At 40.4% G+C, this 21,426-nt stretch overlaps 1 protein-coding gene across 1 annotated transcript; it reads right to left on the reverse strand.

Annotated features, from left to right (window-relative positions):
* Positions 1-567: 567 nt before the first annotated feature.
* LOC306892718 (protein bicaudal D homolog 1) lies at positions 568-12,571 on the reverse strand (the record flags this gene model as incomplete). Its single annotated transcript, XM_079453950.1, has 7 exons — positions 568-1,318; positions 1,462-1,613; positions 2,713-3,825; positions 4,698-5,174; positions 5,272-5,424; positions 5,510-5,722; positions 12,347-12,571. 7 exons carry the CDS (start codon positions 12,569-12,571, stop codon positions 568-570), a joined length of 3,084 nt encoding a protein of 1,027 aa, XP_079310076.1.
* Positions 12,572-21,426: the final 8,855 nt, after the last annotated feature.

Consider the following 21,426-nt stretch of genomic DNA (forward strand, 5'->3'; position numbering starts at 1 on the left):
TACAATATTTGCCAAAATGTGAAGTATTCAAGCAGAGCACACTGTGTAGTGTTATATGTAAAATTATATACAAAATGTGAAAACCCACTTAAAATTTACAATCAAACAATGCAAAATGTTTCACTAAGATGAAATAGTACGCAAGTATTCCAGTCTGAATCCAGCTGTAGGCAAATTAAAACCAATATGATCATCACTTAAAAGGCTTGTTACAAATCTTTAACTTCAAATGAATAATCCTTCATTTATCGGAAAGACTGACGTGTTGCAAATGTTTTAGTCTCAAGTATCTGCACATGACGACGTTCACCCTGAAACACGCTAACAATCTGCAACACAAACGGTCAACTTCCTGTTGAAATGATCTAAAAGTTTCTGTGATCCTGCTGTCTGTAAAGTCCACATGCAGTCACAGAGCTTGCCGGGTCTTTGACAGAACACAGTGTCCTGAGAACTGATCAACAGTCTCGTGTGAAGGCGGCCGGGTCACTTGTGCTCCATTAAAATCCCTGAGTAAAAAACACATTCAAACCAGTGTGTCCTCCTCTCTGCTCCACCCACCGGCTGTCAGTACCGGGGATGCTGGGAGCTGTAGTTTCTGGGATACAGCGGGCTGTAGGCGGACGACGGGGACGTGTATCGTGATGTGGAGCGGGTCAGGTGGCTGGGAAGGGGGCGAGATTGGGAGGAGCTCCACATGGAGCGGCGAGTGGCGGACAGGGGCGAGCGATAGGGCGAGGAAGGGGCGGAGCCCGGGGAATAGTGCGACTCGCTGGTGTAGCGGCGGGCCAGGATGGAGGAATGAGTAGGCAGTTGGGCGTAGTCCACACTGTTTGAGTGCGGCTGGACAACGTACGCCCGGACTCCCATCGTCCAATGAGACACGCCCTGGCGGTAGGGTGTGGTCGGGGGGGTCCAAGAGGTTGAGGCGATGGCGGGGGACGAAGGGGCCTCCAATGAGGGCGGGCTGTTGGGGGCAGAGGGTTGTGTCGGGGTGAAGCTGGGTGTATTCTGAGTGGTGGGCGAGGTTATGGCAGCCGCTGCTGTGAGCACCTCTGTAATAGTCATGGGGGTGTCGGGGAGGGGCGGAACACGGGTGGCACTTACTTTGGGCGCAGGGGTCCTCAATCTGGACGTCTTGGTGACGCGGGTGCGGTGCGTCTGCTCTTGGTCGAACTCCAGGTCCTCTAGTTTCTGGGTAAGAGCGAGTTTCTGCTGGATGGCCATGCGGAGGAGAGAATTCAACGTCTTTTTCTCGTCTTCGGCCGCCGCGAGTTGTCTCTGCATCTCGTCCAGCTGAGTCACGTACTCGTCGCACCTTATCAGAAAGAAAGACATGCTAAACATCCACGGCGGATGACTCATTATTCAGCCATTTGTAACAACTGATTTTGTCCTCGAATGATAAATGAAACTAAATAACAGCTGGATAGAAAGTGTGTCTTGTCAGATACTGCTTACCGTGTGGCAAACATGGCTCTCAGAGACGAGAAGGTGGCAGCGTCCTCTTTAAGAGCCTTCAGTTCATTTCTCAGCTTCATCATGGTCTCCGTCACCATGGTCTTCTCATTCTCGTACTTACTTTTCAGGTTGGCCAGCGCCCCCTCTGCCGTCTGTGAAACACAAGGAGCGTTACGCCCATATCATTTATATTCGAAGGGACGTTTAATCATATGAAAACAGCCTCGCTCGATATTGATGTGTGGGACATATTTTGCACTTAATTGTTTTATTTTCTTTGGGAATAGAAGATTCAAAAATGCTTATTGTGATTCTATCGAGTTTCATTCACTACACTGACACGGGCACTGTAAGTCCTGTTATTGGTGTTCTTGTTGATCTGTGTGTAAGACTCAATAATAGATGCAGTAATTACATTGCTGGCCGGCTCGTACAGCACAGCAGTTTCTCTCTAAGGAGGGATCTATACTCATAAATCATCTCAGGCCTGGAGCGGTCATACAACATGTTTATATCACAAAGAGAGAAATGATCAGACACATAAAACTCTCACTCTGAATCAAAGGTATTCCTTTCTGGCTATAGACTCAGTCTAGATTCACACAAAAACAATAATTGCCACATGTTTTGTAAAAGCGTCTCTCAGAAAAGCTACTTTCTACATTTCTTTAAAAAAATCTCCAGATCTCTGTTAATTTCATCTGTGTTGTGTGACATTTTAAAAAGTATTATCAGAAGGGATGTTTCGATTCACCGTGAGCCGGTTGAAAATCGATTATACTATGTGACGATTAAAATCAGTTGAGACGTTAAAATAATCGCAGTTCATGTTTTGAACAGCAGGGGCTGCTGTTTTTTCTGCAAACTTAGTAAATGTGACTATAGTTATATGTAGACTATAATTGGTATCGTTCGATAAAAGAAATTTTTCACACTATAAAAACAGCCGAGGATCCAAGAAGGACAGGAAAATTATATATAGTATATTGAAAAATGTTAGCAAACATCAGCACTGTGATGTTCAGTATTAATATTCATTATATGAATTAATAGCATTCAGAAAGTTACGAGCAAAAAAGAGGACCAGACTTTATGCCGACGGTCGAATCACATGAAACAAAAATGGTTTCACCAGAAAAGAAACACTAATGAGAAAGCAAAACTCCCATGGTTACGCTTTAACGGTCAATACACTTAGTCTCCACGGCGATCAATAGAATGCTGGGTAATAAATAGCGCTGATTAGCCTACCTGCTTGTTGGCTTTGAGCACAAGGCGCAGCGTTGCGACCTGCTCTCTCTTGGTGTTCAGAAGTGCTTTGAGTTTAAGAATCTCCTCCATGCAGGCCTCTTTATCTTTGTCCATCAGCGGGGCGATCTCACTGGCGGCTGCACGCTGACGGGACAGCTGGAGCGAACGGTCCACTGCTTTCTGAAGGTGCTTGATCTGATCGCGGATGATAGCGTTGAGGTGGTGGATGTTGGTAGGCTCGCGGCGTGGGTCGGAACCCGTGGCCAGCTCGGGTGCTGGAGATGAAGAGGATGAAGAAGAGGAGGCACTAATGACGGGCGAGCCCAGAGGCGTACGAACCGGGCTCTGCTCAGCAGTGTGAGGCTCTTTGGATGGTGAGTCGGACGGGCTACGTGACTCGGACGTCGCGGCGTTGATCGCCGCTAAACGGCGTGCCAGCCGCGGCGTCAGCAGCACTCGGTGATCGTCTGACCCCTTGAGGCCAACGGTAGAAATGCGCGTGGGGGTCCTGCCCTGTCGATAATAGTCCAGCATAACTCGGTTGGGTGTCTCGTTGTTGCACAGGCAGACATGGTGGTAAAGTTGGGCTAACTCCTCGCTGAATGTCGCCAGCTCGTCTTGGGCATTTCCCAGAATTCCATGGGACTCCGAGGCCGTGTTGTTGGCTGCCTGCAGCTCACGTTCCAGACTGACCGCCTTCTCTCGGCCCTCCCGGCAGCTGCGTTCCAGCTGCACCACCTGCTTCTCCAACGCCTGCAGCTGGGCCTGTCGCTGTTCCTCTGACCGCTCCCTGGCCTCCACCAACTCATTATATGTTTCTTTAACTTCCTTGAGCTCTGCTTTTAATCCAACCACCTCCATCACCGCTACCTTGTACTTGCACTGCAGCAACTCCAGACTGGGCCCCTCCTGGTCCCCGGGGACACAAGCGGTCTCCTCTTCATCCTCCTCATCCTCCTTTTCTTTGCTGTTGCGCTGACGCCGAAGTTTTCGGAAACGCTCCACAAGGCGATTGGCCCTATCGTGTTGTTCTGTAAGCGCCCCCTGTGTGTGACGGAGGAGCGTCTTTGACTCCTGCAAACTGCTCAACAATGATGCTTTTTCTCGCTCCACCTGCAACACATAAACAAGCCAATGAAGGACATTTTCTACTAGTTCTGGGAAACCAATACATTGTTCACCAGTAAAAACTAGTTGGTCAACATAGCTGGCGTAGACGCGGTGTTAAAAGTTTTAGAAAATCTTAAACAAACATTTGAAATGTTACTCCAGGAATAAACTAAAAAAGCTGACATACTAAAGATATGAGCTGAAAATAAATGAACACCTATACTAAAATGAAACTGCAAAAAAAAATATTATAGAGAACAATAAAACTGAAATTTATTTTTAACAAAAGTCCTCTAACTCTAGGACAAATTAATAATATTGTCATATCAACAAGATAAAATGAAATTAAATAAATCAAGTATAAACTAAATGAAAATTAATGTAGTAATTGAACGTTAAACAAAAAATAAAAGCTGATCGACAATATGAACCACACTAAAACTTAAAATACTGGGGAAGCATCTTTTTAAGACCTTACATAGAATGTTATAGAAATATTAAAACTATTATATTGACAGGTTTAAAAAAATATATGGTTAAAATAATGTTGCATTATAGATATAAAACAAAAATAAATAAATACGCCAGACGCACGGCCCATTAGTGTGTGTATCTGTTTGTTTGTCTCATATTTCATCCCATGACACTGCAGCATCTCACTGTAAACAGAACAACGCCTAAACCAATGCAGCACAAGTTTCTCTGTTTAGCAATATGAACATAAAAATCTAAACAAAACCTAGAAATCCAGTGACATGAAAACATTTCAAGTGGATGCTTTCATGAAACACTTAAACAAAAGCATGCCTATAGACATGGATATTATATTTCGCATGTGGGTGTGGCTGACACATAACTCCGCCCCTCATACTGACCTGCTGCAGCTGTTGTTTGAGTTTCTGCATCTCGGGACCGTTGAGTTCACTGTAAAGGTCAGGGGTCAAAATTTCACCCTTCCTTAAACCCGTCGACCTGAAATCGCTGTTCAGACGGTTGAGGACCGATCCTGCTGCGCCCTGCAGCATATGCCCGTTGCATTTCCCTCCACCGTCCTCGCTGGTGGGCGAGGTTGCGGTCGTCGGGGTGGCGCTGCCGCTGGGTGGAGCTGAGCTCAAAGCGATCAGATGAGCGCAGCCGGAACTAAAGGCCCCGTCGCACATGGTGAGATGATGTGCTAATTCCTTCCGCAGAATGTTCTTCTGCTCTCGCTCGTGTTTCAGAGCGTCCAGAGCCTCTTCCAGTTGGCTCTCAGCGATGTCTTTTAAGCACATCGCTTCTTCTAATTGGCTGTTAAGCAGGGCCGTTTCCTCCTCTAGAACTTTGATTTCATGCTTCAAGCCTTCGTACTCCACCTAAAACAAGACATTCGTGACTACATAATGTAATAAAACGGTTGGTTCATTTTTGTAAGGGTTCAGCACAGGCACAATGGCGAAATTATGTGTCTACCTGGTTCTGTTTCAGCGTGGACACCAGTTTTTGCAGGGAGATGTTCTCTTCTTCTAGTTCTGTGTAGTCCTGCAGCATTCTGCCTTCTCTGAATTTATACTCTCTGATCTCCTCTCTCATACGGCTTCTCTGCAGCTCCAGCATCTCGTTGCTCTGTAAGACACACAGACAGAAAAAAGCCAAACTTCATGATGCATGATCAATGCACTCCAACATTGGTTGCTTGGAAGTTCCTGACCTCTCTAAGTTCCTGTAAGATGTCCGTGAGCCTCTCGTTCTCAACTTGCGTGCAAGACGCCTGCGATCGGCTGTTCTTCAACTCGGCCTGTTGCTCCAGCAGGCGACCCATGTAGTATGCCTCCTTAGTGGCCGACTCCTGCAACAGCGTCTCCTCGTTGCTCTCGCCATCTTCAGCCACCTTCCTTTGAGTGGTGTACGCCTGGCTGAAGGCCTGTAAGAAAAGAGTCACGCCAAATTGAGCAAGATGATGACGCGAGAGAGACTTTGATCGCATATTACGCATACTCTAGCTTTCCAATTCTCTGATGCATTGAGAAACACATTCAGACAATAACATTGCAAATGATGGTCACTGAATGAGCAATGTCTGAAAATGAAGATCCCAAATAGCAACAGTAGTTGACACAGATTCGTTGACCCTGTATCGTAAGGTGAAGTTCAGAGAATATTAGCTGTAATCTAGCAGGTGTGACTGGAATAAGAAGAGCAAATGATCTTGCGTTTAAGATTCAAAGATTATCAATACAGTGCTCGGTGGAGGAGAGCAGAATCTCACGGTGTGAAAAATCAATTCAGAGGTGTATATGAGCTTAACGCTTCTGGTGTGAGGGGTGAGAATAGACAAACATAGACTTATGGAGCAGTGCATCATGGGAAAACAACACCACAAGACCATGATAGTAAGCAAAATATCTAAAGTATCAATCTATCAGCTGAAAATTCTGATTTTCTTATAAATACATTTTTGGAGGAACTATTACTTTAAAGAGTAAGATAATTGTGATTTTTAAGGTCCTACTTTGGTGTATGGTGTGTCCAACAGCAAGTTTACGTACATACACGGTATAAAACCACATTTTTTAACAATAGGCAGTTTTTATCACCTTACTTCTTGACTGACTCTCAAATGATTCGTTCGGCGATTCAATCCCCTCCTTTCTGTCAGCCCACCCTGATCTGATTGGTCAGTTGGTCTAGTCTGCTGTGATTGGTCTACCGCGTGCAGTGTCACAAATGGAAAGTAGGCGGGCATTAAAACCGAGTGACACAAATCTGACCCGGAACTGAAATTAGAACAACACTCGACTCGTTTGTGTGATTCAGAGTCGACTCCTTTTTTTCCAAACTTTGTTATTCGCTCACTTTCCGCTTTACTACTTTGCAGACCGCTTACATTCACACACAGCAACATTACACACTGCATTAAATGTCATTTAAAGGACACTGTTATAGTTACTCTTTAAGAGATGAAGGGAAATGGTGTTGTTTAATATAAAGAGAATGTTTGTTATGCTTATGCATACCATATTTATGTGGCAATGCGCTACTTTTAGAAATACTGCAGTACCACTATCATACATGATATGATCATCATAAATGATAGATTTGCAGCAGAGAATTATGGGAAGACTCACCATGTGTGATGGTAATATTTATACTATATGCTGAGGTGGCACTTCTCGTCTTTACGGAGGTCTTTGGTGATTTTTGATACTATATTTAGAACATTCAGCTATGAAACACACGATCAGCAATACAGTGTGTCCAAAAACTGCTGCACTGGTCCACTTTGCTCAAAGCTTGAGATTCACATCATCAATCACAGGAGTTCACTGCACTCTTATCATCACGTTTCATCCGAACAATTATTCAATTTCAGTCGAACTTGATTCAATTGAACTTGAATGAGATCCCGTGATTGGACACACAGCTGCCGTGTCACATTACAAAAAAAAAGCACAAGAATCCGTTTCCAGTAAAACAGAGCATCGTCATTCTAGTAAACAATAAAACAAGTCATTAAAGATTGGCAGGCGACATCTTTCACAATGCAAACACATTTATTCCATGAGAAGAGAAGCTTGTTAATGGATGTTGGTTCTGTTTCAAATGTTATTATGGTACACATTAACCTGCATGAGTCAGCTGTGTCTGTGTTACAGCTACTGGAAGTATGTGTGATGATAATCATCAAATGAAATGAAATCTTTCTTCACTTTGCCTTAACATTGATGCATTCGGCAGATGTTTTTCTCCAAAGCACCTTGGGTTCACCCGTTAAAGAGTACATATTTTGTGATCTTTAAGGTCCTACTTTGGTTTATGGCGTGTCCAACAACAGGTTTACACACATACACAGTGTAAAAACGCTTACATTTTCTAACCTTACGTCTTGACTGACTCTCAAATGATTTGTTGGGCCCCTCCTTTCTGTCAGCCCACCCTGATCTGATCGGTCACATGGTCTAGTCTGCTGTGATTGGTCAACCACGTAGTGACGCAAATCCGAGATTCTGAAGAGCCAATAACTTTTGTAGTCGTTTACTTTCGACTTTACAACTGCTTACGATCACACACAGAAACATCACACACTGCAATGTCATATTCAATCTTTCAAATACACGCTTGTGGCAGATTTTCTTTACAACTTCTCTAACATTTATTTCAAAATATGTAGAACGGACGAAATGCACGACACAACTAGCCCAAAAACTGTGCCATATATATTTATAATTTATCTGACAGCATCATCTTACCCACTTTAACACTCCGGCCTGACACACACACCAGTAAGACAAAACCTCTGCGTCTTTCTTCACATGTGAGCATCTCAGTCAAGATGCCTGAATATATTCGTAATAATACTCTGTAAAGCATGTTGTGATTGTACACGGGTCATTTTCCATCATGAGATTTCGGTGAGCATTGTACAGCAGACTGTAAACTGAGCAGTCTCAATATCTGGAGAGACACACGGATCAATATGAAGGCCTTTATATGTTATCCTCTTTGCTGCAGAGCCCCAAAGCGCATCTTTCTTTTAAAGTCAGACAGTTTCTGTGCACAAGCTTCCGATCAGATGGTCTGCTGAGACACAAACACAGTGAGCTTCAGTGTTTTGTTTAGTCATTTGTATTAGAGACACTGAGCCTGAAGCCTGGACGTGGATGCATCTTTGTTACACAATACAGTACGATCAAACCTTCATCTGTCTTTTCACTCTGTCTAAGCACTTACACTGCCCCACTGAAAGCATGTATGCGTGTGCGTTTATTGATCTACGGTATATATGATCGTAATGGAGGTCTAAGATGAGGAGGGCCAGAAATAGATCCGTAATACATGACACCCCCTGAATCCTAATAAGGATTTGTGCAGTACATTACTGTAGGACAAAAATGTTCTGTTTATATGTGTGCTGTAAACATATCTTTTTAATATCATCTGACTCAGAATAAGCCAATAAAATGCATAACATACAAAGGGATACTTTAACCTAAAACGAAAATTCTGTCATCTTCACCTTCCTGTTCGAGTTGTTCCAAATCTGTATAAATGTCTTTGTTATGATGAACACAGAGAAGGATATTTGGAAGAATGCTTGTAACCAGACAGATGTTGCCTCCCATAGTAGGAAAAAATACGATGGTAGTCAAAAGTGCCCCAGAACTGTCCTACATTCTTTAAATTGTCGAATTTTGTGTTCAACAGAACATAAAAAGTGTTTTTTCCTACTATGGGAGTCAATGGGGGGCAAAATCTGTGTGGTTATAAGCATTCTTCCAAATATCTTTCTCTGTATTCATCAGAACAAAGACATTTATACAGATTAGGAGAAACTCGAAGACGACTAAATGATAACAGAATGTTCATTTTTGGGTGAAGTATCACTTTAAATGTGGATGTGTTTTTGTGTTAAAGACCTCCGTTGTCTTAACTATGACATCACTCATCACGTGATTTACGCAGCCAATGTTTTTCTGTGTGTATTATCCACCTTGACATTTTTCCTCTAAGGGTCTGGCTTGCCTGGTTCCAATTCCTAATTCATAACCAGAAGCGAAACCCGTCAGGACCTCGACTTTACTGTGAACATGTGCGCAGATCTGTCACTGACCATCTCAGGATGAAACTATTTACAAATAAAATGCACATTACACACACAATCACAACATTTGATGTATATAGAGTGGCTCTCTCTGTGTGTGGAGTTTCTGCATATGACAGGAGGGCGTGACCTGCAGCAGATGCTTTTAGCCGTGAGACGGTGCAGCTTATGCACATTAGTGCATTTTTCATTTTCACGGCCGTGCTGATGTACATTAAGAGCCACGTGTGCCCCTCACGGGACATGATCGATTTACAGCTCAGAACACTGCTGTACTATATGTCTCAGCTACCAGCAGTTATCGAATCTTGCAAACGTGTTGTGAAACATCTTATTAACAGCACATGAAAAAACTGGGCTTATTGAAAATATGCATATACAGTGTGTCAAAAAGAAGACAAAGAAGCAAGTTAAGAAGACCAAGCACGGGGAAAGGCAAAATGTTTGGTGGCCTGTGGGAAAAAACATCATTCATTTTGACCCAAGAGGAGATCCCATGAGCATTATTTCTCCCACGACGGCTTTAATCTCTAAAGACTTTGCACTGTGGGTACAACTGCATGCTAGCAACACAGTTTCAAGACTATTAAAAAATCTGAGCAGTGAGCAGAATTGTTTTGTGAACACAGCAAAATGTCTTAAACAATAGTTCGTGTGAAACAATGTGAGAAAGTCTGACGGGTTTCTCTGTGGTTTCCAGGCAAACAACAATAAACCGGCCTAGAAAGATGTATTAGTGTGAAGAGGATGACCAGAACAATGGATAGCTATTTATTACGGGATTCTTTGGAAAGATAATGGAGACCTGAATGGTTCTGAGCTCATGGGGTTGTGGCTTTTCCAGGACAACACAAAGACCCTGGGAAAAATGCACGCAGCCAGCACGGAGCTGAACTGAAATGCCTGACGTAAACCTCTTACTGTCTACTAGATCCGAGACACAATTTACATCTTGATATTTACAAATAGGCGTTCTGTCATCTTCCAGTTTCAAATTATGTTGTTTTAAATCAGACATTGTTTCATATTTATATTCTGGCACTTAACTGAATGTTTTATGTTGTAGTAACATGTAATCTTAGCAGCTCTAGGAGGGCACTGGGGGATGCTGAATATCAGAAATAGACATTTATGAATAATATATCAGCAGATGCTTGAAAATTTTCATTATTATTTCATAGACATACATGGAAATATATATCGTAATATAATGAGAAATGAAATCAGGATTATTCACTAATTCAATAATAAGTTTTTTGCTAATTGCTTACAGTTTATTTTTAAAAACATCATTAAATTAGGCTACATTACTGTTCGCCCACCAGTCCTGACAACAACAGCTACTGTATGACACCGGAGAATCTTGCTTGCTGCCAAATTGGTGTGACTCATGTCCAATCTTTGATCTGTAGTCAGCTGATCAATACGGTTCATTGAGATTTAATGAAGAACTGAATCAGGCCAAAGAAAGACAGAAAATCAGCACAGCAAAATCTCCAGTTTTAAAAAGGTCAATTTAACTCTCACAGTGTGGATTAAATATAAACTGTGGGAGTTAATTTGACCTTTTTTAACACTGGCGATTTTACAGTGAGTGAATCAGACTGGATGAAGCGCACACTATTTGACTTTACATTCTAATGTACTATCAAGTTTGATCTCAATGACGGTACTGTTTAGCGTATTGACAAATTGTTTATATGTTCTCCTACTTGTAAGTCACTTTGGATAAAAGCGTCTGCCAAATGAATAAATGTAAATGTATGTATGTAAACTTAATTCCAAAACAAGGAGTAATAAACATGTCAGTATTTTAATTTGTTAGGGTAAATAAATAATCATTTTATGTGCAAGCGTTCTTCTAATGCAGTCTTTGTTTTCAAGTGCATTTGGAGGACTTTTATAAAAGACATTCAACTGACTTTGTCTCTGCCTTATTAACTTATTATCCATGAGGGCGTTTGCTGGCATCTGGACTGTCATCCTGCACTAACCTTCAGTAAATCCCACTGCAGTCCACGGGAGTACATGAGCCCCAATAATGAAGCAATGAATAAACTCAAGCTGTGGAAACATACACAGGGGATGCAGAGATGTAGATATGAGATTAAGGCCCTTATGTATCGCTACTCATCAGTCAAACGGAAACTGATGTCCAGGAATGATAACACAAAGGCTCTTTTAAATACGTTGGCATTGCCCAAATGATATAATTGTAAGCAAATCATAACAAGTGATGTACATTACAACAGCACAATATTTGAGGAAACTAGGCACAGTCACAATAATTTATATAAACAACACCTGAACAAACTCACAATCTCTGACAACCCGATAGAGCAAACAGGCCCCAAAAGCACTGCACAGACTGCTTCAGTTTATCATTACCACCCCAGAACTGCAGAATCAGTAGCGCATCCGCCTTAAAATCTAAAGATGGAATTGACAAGAAAGATGTCATCGCATGTTTCTTTGAGAACTCGAAAACTCTTCAGTGTGTATAATAGCTTACAGTACACAAATTCCTCTATTAATGTATTTTTCTATGTGATTTAAAATGTGTTTTTAATTTTCCATAAAGTTCTAGTTTATTTTAAAGTCGACAATTATCAAACCTTGATATCCCTCTGCTCATATATTTATGACTCTATTTTATTGTGTGTCTTTTTTCTGTTCTGTTCTTTATTTAGTGTTCTCTTCCGTCCAAATCTATTGTTTGCTTGACATCCTAGTCCTTCTCACATTAGTCTCTGTGATTTTTCTCTCCAATTGTATTCCCGATGTAATTCTACACATTTCTTCTGCATCATCTTTCCTACCAATATCTTTATTCAAGCACAACACATCAAAGCATCTAAAAAAGGACCTGCAGCTTGTCAAAGACCCCAGAAACGGAGAAAATACAGACAAGGGGTAATAAAAGCAGAATAAGGGCTGGGTCTCTACCTCCTGCAGTTGTTCCAGCTCCTGTCTCAGTGTCTCCTGCTCGGCCTCCAGCTCCGCATACTGCTGCTTCAGCGTCTGGTTCTCCTCGAGCACCACCAGCCCGCACTCCGCCGCCCGGACCTTCTCCCGGTTCGCCTCCGCCAGCTCCCGGGTCAGCCGCTCAACCTCCGCCCGGTAATTATCCACCGACTCCCCGCATCCTCCCGCACCTCCTCCAGCAGCCATCGCCCGGACCCTCCACCTTCCTCTCGAGTGGATGGATGGAGAGAAGGCACCTTATCCGAACCTCCAATAGAAAGTCAACGATCCAGACATATTAACAACTATAACAACCCCGATATAAATCCCAATTTACGCCGCATGAAAAACAAACATCGCCGTCCTAAGAAGCAGGTGGAGTTCGGGGCCTCGCATCGTTTCTTTCTCTTCTTTTTCTGCTTAATCATGGGTGTTGGGACGCCATCTCTAGGATGGAGAAACTCACCCTAACTCACTCCTGCTGCGTGACGTCAGCGCATCCTGCAGCATCCTTTCACGGCGCGCGAGCTCATAAATATGAATTTGGTCACGCTGACGTCGCCTGGTAACCTTCCGGGATCGCCCAGTCACGTGACGAGACCTAATTAACATTTATGTCGGCTGAACAGCAGACGTTATATTACGTCATTTAATTTGATAAATTAACATTTCGTCCTCCGTTTCTACACGTATTACGCCTTTATATTAAATTATATAAAATTTTTATAAAATGTCACCGCTCGAGTAGAAACATACCATCAAAGCAGTAAAAAATCAAACAAACATGAAAGCAAATAATTAAATATCTTATATTTAATTTATTTCTTTTCCAGTAAATATTCAATATGATAAAATTATGTCGAAACTATTCAAACACTTTGGACTTTTACGTGCAATGGCATTAAAGTACCACAAGAGGGCAAGATTCCCCCAAAGTCCGTAGTTTACACACTCACGTGGGGTTCTTACATTACTTCACCTGGTGCAGCATGTCAAAGCATTTCATATGTTTTCTGTTAAAGCACGTCTGACATCTACATCTGTGTTTCAGTAGGAATAACCGGTTCATTTCTGACGATCTTTTGGTAAATCGCACACCGGGTATTTCAGTTGTAGTCAGAAGGTGGCCTGATAAGACAGAGATAACAGGACTTCACTCATTGCTTACAGGCTGTAAAAACAGATAAACACAGAGGTGAAAAGTTGAAACCTTGGTATGGTAACAGTGTCAAGGTAAGGTGAAAATAAACACGACAGTGTAAAGGGTTTGAAGCGCGTTTCCATATTAATGAACACAGTGTAGCCTACCCGAAAACATTTATCTATCTTGATAAAGGGACTCAAACTTAGCGACGCAGTGAATTGGGCATATAAAATATATATGTGTTTGACAAAATCAGACTAAAATGTTAATGTACATATAAAGCCAATTAAAACGCCTTTAAAGTCCTGTGTGCAACGTCCGCCATTTTGTCAACTTTATGGATGTCCCGCCTACTAGCACGGGCGTGTGAACCAATCCGATGTCAAGAAAACCCCGGCGCGTAACATGATTGGCAGGCTGGAACAGGTAAGTATTAATAAAAGGTGTTGAATTATTTCTTTCCGTATACGTGTGATATATTACAGGAAGTATAAACATTTAACCGTTTTGTTTAAAATAAAGAGAGAAATAACTTTCTCAGAAAACCCGTTTTATAACAAGAACAGCATTTTAGTGGGAAAGCAAATGTAGAGGAATCACGTCAGGTGACACGCTACAGTATTAAACAAAAGTCAGCAGGTAAGCTTCAGGTAAATATGGCTGATGTCCTGAGATAACATGGTCTAGGGTCTAACTTTTCCTCACATTTTTATCTGATGTTTGTTTTCCCTCAGGTTTCAATGTGAATTCACCCTTTTGCTCGCACCCTGACCGTCAGCTGAACTCGGTCAAATTAAGATAAGACGCACTTTATGACTTAAGAGCCAATAAACCAATTCAAAGATAATTGGGAATTTCATCAACAAAGTTCATTTATGACAGCACATCCATTCCGATTTTTAAGTTTATGTGTTGGAGGGCAGAGATAACATACTAATGCTGTTTGATAGAACACTTGAGATAAATAATTATTTAAACGCGTTTAGTTTCTTTTATAAATTCACTATTTTACGCCACTGGATGTGAAATAGGGTAATAGATATACAATGTTTGTTACTAGTATGTTTTTAATGTTCCTCTGTTGGTCTTCATTTCTCCTTTAAGATTATAGGAATCCATTGATGCATTTTTTTGGTGCTTTTTCACAAATGACATTATTTACTTGCTCAGGTGTTTATTGTGACAAGATAAGGAAATTTATTTCAAGCTTATCACATGTTTATTTTAAATCATTAAAAAAATAAAGCGAATTCTATGTACAATGTTCTCAAGTCACATGTTTGTATACACCAATATTCAAAGGCATGAAAAATGACTTTAAGCGGCTGATGAAATATAAGACATTATCTGTGTTTTTGTTTTTCAGAAGAACCCAGATGTGAAGTGTGGGTTTAATCCACTGCAAACAGGGTCCGGTGTTCCGGTGACTATGATATCAATAGTAAGACCGCTGGTTTATGGTGGGCTGCGTTGGTGGATGACAGATTGACCAGGGTAGGTAGAGCTTCTGGTGAAAATTCAGAAACTGAAAATAAAATGATGCCAGATTACAATTTATACATCATAAAGAAAATAATGAATATCATTTATAAATATGTGTAGAAACAGATTACAGTGGAGAGCAAAGTACATTTCTATGATCTGTATATAAAGTTATATTGAGTTTATAGAGTATTTTACTGGTTTCAGTACAGTGAACTGGGTTTTCACATTAAAGTTCTTGGAGAAGTGAGGATTTGTTTTTAATGGGATAAGTGATGGAACGTACTGGAACATAAATGAGAGGCGGAAGGAGATGGTGAGTGTGTTGTGGGTTTGTCAGTGCCGTCGAAGGTCTGTATCCACCTTTAACTTCACCGCGTCTCCACTTCGCTCTTCTGTTCTGGAACCAGATCTAAACATGAGATTAATTAAATGCAGGACTATTGAGTGAAATGTGGAAAGGCTAAACCATTATTAAAAATAAAACGTAATAAATCTGACTAGTCATAGTAAAATGTAGGCTAATATATATGCCCGGTTTCACAAACAGGTTTAAGACAAGTCCCAAATTAAAATAAAAGCTTGAGCTGTTTTAACGGAAATTAAATTCCCCTGACATATCTTAAAATATGGCATTTCTATTAGGGATGCACTGATATGTAAATTGTGGCCAATAACGATAACTGATAATCCTTTAACATTGGAAGCTGATAACCGATTTATTGGCATATATACAAATCAAAATTTTGATATAAAATTCCCCTAAGGCAAAAAGTGGACAGCTACTTTTATTTGAAAACATTCACTTATAATTTACATATTAATAAAAACTGTATCTACATCAACAATGTTTTGCTAATAGCAGTAATTGAATGATCACGACAGAATTACTTTACTGTATTTTAACGCTAAACGGCATGCAGCTGAAGAAGTTTACCCAAAATAAATGATTTATGATTTATCAGCTATAATATATTAACCTAAATTTGATTATCGTCCGATACGATAAAATTAAAAATGACCATTTATCGTGCATCCCTAATCTCCATTGTTTTGCCTCACAATGCACACTAGTAGTATTTTTATCTGAGGCATTTTAATAAAAGCGACCTAAATATCCTTGTCTTGTCTTTGAAACCGGGCCATAGATTCTTAAATGTTTAGCTATTGTCTTGAGGTAGAGAAAGAGTCCATGTTATGTCTGTGTTGTTTGTCAGCTAATCGTGTTTCATTGAGAAACGATCCGAGACCAGATTCTTTAAGGTTCTTTAAGTTGAGGGGATGTTGTATTTTAACCCTAATTCTTTTTTTAATCAGGAAGGCAACAAGTCTTAATGTTTCTTTATAATAGAAATATCATTCTAGATTTATGTATTGTAAGCATTACAGAAAATAGCCTCCAAAATGATCAGCAATAGAATGAATGTTAATGTTAAAATGCAAACAAAAAAGATTTATGAACAGTACATAGCCATATTTCAGAGGGTTACATCTAGCTATTTTTGATTTGCTTACGTTGTGACTTAAACAGAATATGGTACCTGTACTCTCCCTTCAGAGAGTTGGGTCCGAGAGGCGAGCTGGTCTCTAGTATGAACATCAGGATAATGTGTTTCCTGAAAAACTCTGTCCAGTTCCTCCAGCTGTGCGGTCGTGAACGTTGTTCTTAATCTTCTGGACTGATGAACTGTCCAAACATGAAATGTATTCATCTTGTTTAGATAAAACGCAGGACAGAAAATCTAATGGCTGTTAAACACTCTCTTTTGACCCATTAATAGAAAGTTTCATTGCATTTGTAAAAGACAAAGTCCGTTAGATGAAATGAAAAGGTTTATTGTAAGATGATAATTATATGGTATTATCATGTTTTCTTAATATATTCTTATAAAAGTAAAGAAATTGTACACAAAACAGGCCAAAAGTTACTGTCGCATACCTGTGCTTTGGCTGATTTTTGTATCTTCTGTTTTGAGTTTTGTTCGTGTAGTTCCAGATGTTATATGCACAGTCCTCTGTTCACTTCTGTCAGCTGAGACCGTCTGAGATAAAGGTTTCTTCAGTATTTCCTCAATAGAATGTGACAGAAATTTAGCGTTGTTTGTGGAGGTCCTGATCTCATGAGACTCATGTTTTTCTAATTTCAGATCCACTGTTTGCATTTTTCCGTCCTCTAATGTTTGATTTTAATTGTAGATCCGTCTCTGTCTCCTTTGAAATTCTCCTTTGGGGTGTTTCAGTGTGCGACAGTGTGTGTGTGTTCAGATCTTTAAGAGAAGGAGGAGTGTGGAGCCGAAAGTTTACTGTGTAACAAATCCATTCTGTGATAAATGTTCAACCTCCTCGTGAGGAGCGTGTCTCTGGATTATTCACATTACATCTGCATTTATTAGCATGTCTTGTGAAAACTGGTGCTTCGATAATGCACCGAATTACGTTTACATTTATGCATTGCATTTACTGTTTGAAGTTTAATGCAGATTGTAGGATAGATAAAATGTATATATATTTAATATGTGACTCATTGGCATTATTCAAAGAAATAGTTTTATGTGTTCGTTTTAATATTTAGTTGCTCATATTTCATTTATTTGGTCATGTTTTTCACACTAAAAGTCTAGTGTTGGCATACAGAAGCGACACCCAATGGTCAGCTTTGGAATTACACTAACCTGCTCAACCAGGAAAGGTCACTCAAAATATGCAAATTCTTTCATTTGTCTACCCTCACCTGTATAACTTACCTTCAAAAGACGATACTTTAAGCAATTTTAAGACATTTATGAAGTTGTTAACAATGTTTTTGCAGTTGTTAACCCAAGTTTAACCTCTCTTATGATTGGATTGCTGAAAAGAAGAGCGGTAGCATTGAGCATTCCATGGCTGTTAATATACATGTTTGCAGCATGGCTTTAGTAAAAGTTTATTTGGTCTTGGTTTTAAATGCTATATGTCTACATGGAATAACAGACCCCCATAGAAGCCAGAAAGTTCCCCTGTAAATAACTTCACAGATTTGACTGTCAGTTTGCACTTGCAGATGTTTATTGATATTCGTGGCTACAGGAAACTATATGACAGATGCTCTTTGCTTTTCTGCCAGCTTTAACAATATCTTTGTCCAGTCCCTTTCACTTTTTATAACCTCATGGGACCAAACGGTAACATCAGTAATCGGTTCGAAGACTCGCTGATATTATTTCTCCCGAGCTGAATAATTCCTTCGCAACATAAGTACACATCCACACTCACACCCAAAGATGCACAGTATACACTATTCTGCCCTGATATGCAGTACGAGAAACTGGGGAGGGAGACGTGTTCATCTTTATTTGATCATTTCGAGTCCTCTCATCCGTGACAGTCTCTGACTGACTCTGTGTGGCTTGTGCTCACACATCTGGAAGCTCTTGAAAGGCTTCTTCACCCCAGAGACACTAGATGGCAGCGTAAGACATCAAAAGCAACCGTTTTTTATAATTCACACAGCACTTCTGTTACAAAAAAATTGTGTGAGGACTTCTGTAATTCTCAATGTTTAAGATTGATAGTTAATGCAATAATACACTAGACGCCGTTTGTTTTATTGTGCAAGTCATATGCCGTTACGTGACTTGGGTTCTTTTGAAAGACACATTTTCTAAAAATGTCTCGCTGTGTGTCAACAGAAGAAAGAGAGCCGTATGGACTTTGAATAACAAACGGGTAAATCATCTTTAATTTTGGGGTGAATTGCTTCTTTAGGTGCATAACAGAACATAACTGTACAATAACATTTAGAAGTACTTGTGGTAATGAACAGGTGTTTTGCATCTTAGCTTTTATTATGTCATGTTTTATCACGGCAGGTATTGGTTTTATTGTCGTTATAAAATTCGTTTATTTCATTTTTCTCTGTGACACATTCACATTTTCTTTTCCCTTCTCTGAATTTCTCTCTCGCTCTCCTCTCACAGTCGACCTTCTCTCCCAGAATCTCTGATGTAATCTATATTTCTGAGAGGCGGGAGTTGTGCCAAATACATTCTGCAGTATGAGGCAGTAAATGGATTACACATTCAATTAACACACAATTCCTCATGCACGCGCAGCCTGACAGCCAATTTACATTCCAACAGTGCTGAATGTTATACCAACAGTAATAGGTCTCTCCATGCAGCAGCGCTTTCCCTGACCCCTCACTTCAAACCGAAGGAGCCGCAACGGATGACATCTTCATTTCATGACATGGCCAGTTCTCTTCCCAGCAGACAGAATGCATGTGGCTGTTTTTTCCATCCAATGACTTCAAATGGAGATTGATGTGAATCTGCAAACAAGTGCTAAACAAATAGTCTCACTTTTTCCATTTCTACCGAAGGCATACATCACCTGTCAATATTTAGCACGCAGTGAGAACAGTGTCAAGTTTGGTGGATGTGTCTGGAAAGCTTTGAGCGAAAAAAGTTACATTTTCGTTGGCGTTCTCAAGCTAGTAGGGCTGGTAAATATGCAATTAATGACCTTTAGGTGACCTTTATCCTGTTTTAAGAGAGTATGTGAATGGAGAGATAAGTCTCTGGTTGATCAGATTCTGTATGAAGAACATGGCAGAGACTGTTCAACATTCATATCTCCATAAACGCTCATCTATTTTTGACCGTCCTTCACCACCGCAAAGGTCATATGACTCACAATTCCCGTTTTAACTCTTGAGCATCAAGCGCATTCTGCTGGAGCTCTTGTGTCGTTATTGCATCACTAATTGTTCGATCCTGTGTCCTGTTCACTTCTCTGTTCTTTCTCCTCAGTCCTCCACGGAAAGGTCTTCATCGGAACAAAAGCACTGCAGTCTCATTGTGCATTCACCGCCCTGTTCACACAGGGTTTGCTGCAGACTACTGGACTTCAATAGTCTCGAATGGAAAAGTTTAAGAATACTTCTCTTAGACCTTCAAGTTATACACAATCTCAAAGGTACTACTGCAACAATTATAAACTGTACTGCTGTCTGTAAAGGCAAACAAACTGATTTGTATCTGCCAGGCAAGAAATGTCTTATTCTGAGGGGGGTACTTAAACTTTAGATGTCACAGCGTGATAGAGACATGACGGGCCAATGTGCCCACAACATGCAAAGAATCTGACTGTGATTTCATTCTTGAATAAATGAACATCGTGTTTAATATATCTGTTCTTGTCATTTCACTTACACGTGCATGTTAATGCATGTCATTGCTTGATATGTCTTACCATTAGTAAATAGAGGCGTTCCGCTGTCTTAAGATTTCATGACAGCCATGAGAGAAAAGCCTTCCGGCCGTAATGGCGCTCATCTCCTCTTGATTGTGTTTTTCAAGGCGCCATTACCCGTCATGTAAATGTGATGGTGCCCGAGGTAGTGGCAGTGCATTATGGATCCTCCATGCGATAGAAGAACTGCGATGAGATCTGCTTTTGTTACGAGTTTCATGAAAGCTCTTCTCCGTCGTAATAGTGCAATGCATAACTGTGGCAGGTAAAGGTTTTCATAAAAATCATAATGAAGTTTGGTCAGGGAGTGAGTTGAAAAAACAATTGTGATTGATCTAAAAATACCATTGTGAATGTGAGATGAGATGATGCATATGTTAAGATAAATGCATAATAGCTAAAGTACACGTGTAAAGTTGGTTTAACGTGCAAAGTTAAGGGAAAAGAGAATTAAACAAAAGATGAGCCTTGAGAACTCAAAGGTGAGCTTTATAGTGGAGACTGCAGACATGAGTGACAGTACAAAAGAGAACGCTGTCAGGTCAGATTTAACCTGGGTGCTTTCCACTTTCTGATCTGAGACAGACATTGTTTTTGGGCCCATTAACCCTGAAATGAAATCAGCGTGGAGTAAATCTCTTGCTACCTGCTCTCCTGTTCAATATCCAGACAGCTGAAGGTCTCGGCTGGTGGACGGAGATGGTTAAACTAAGATGACAATACAGCATAGATGATGCTTTCTGTCTTTTTCTTTGTGATTTTGTGTTTTTAAAGATCAGAGATGACGGTCAAGTGGTTGTAGCCTATAAGATGAATAAGTCTTTGCAAAATATGTTTTTATATTACTTTCACATTATGCAATTTCTTTCAACCTTTAAGTTAAGATTTAAAATGTTGAGTTGAAATGACTTCCAATTTGACTACACTTAAAAATGTAAGGGAGCCAAAAATATTTGACGGTGTATGCAGTAAAATCGGCCCAGATTATGGTTTGAAGAACCCTTTAGAATGGGATTCATACTATCAAATTAGTCATTCATAATAGAAAAGTGCCTTTCGCATATTTAGAGGTTTGCTTTGATAATGTGACCTAAAAACGTAATGTCATACTATGCTACCGTCATTTAGTGGAAAGGTCTGATCTCAAAGCCTCAGGGTCGTTTTGAGAACATGTGGTTCATGCAAACATCTGATGATGATGATG

The sequence above is a fragment of the Barbatula barbatula genome (assembly GCF_947034865.1).
Source record: "Barbatula barbatula genome assembly, chromosome: 4".
NCBI classification, from domain to species: domain Eukaryota; kingdom Metazoa; phylum Chordata; class Actinopteri; order Cypriniformes; family Nemacheilidae; genus Barbatula; species Barbatula barbatula.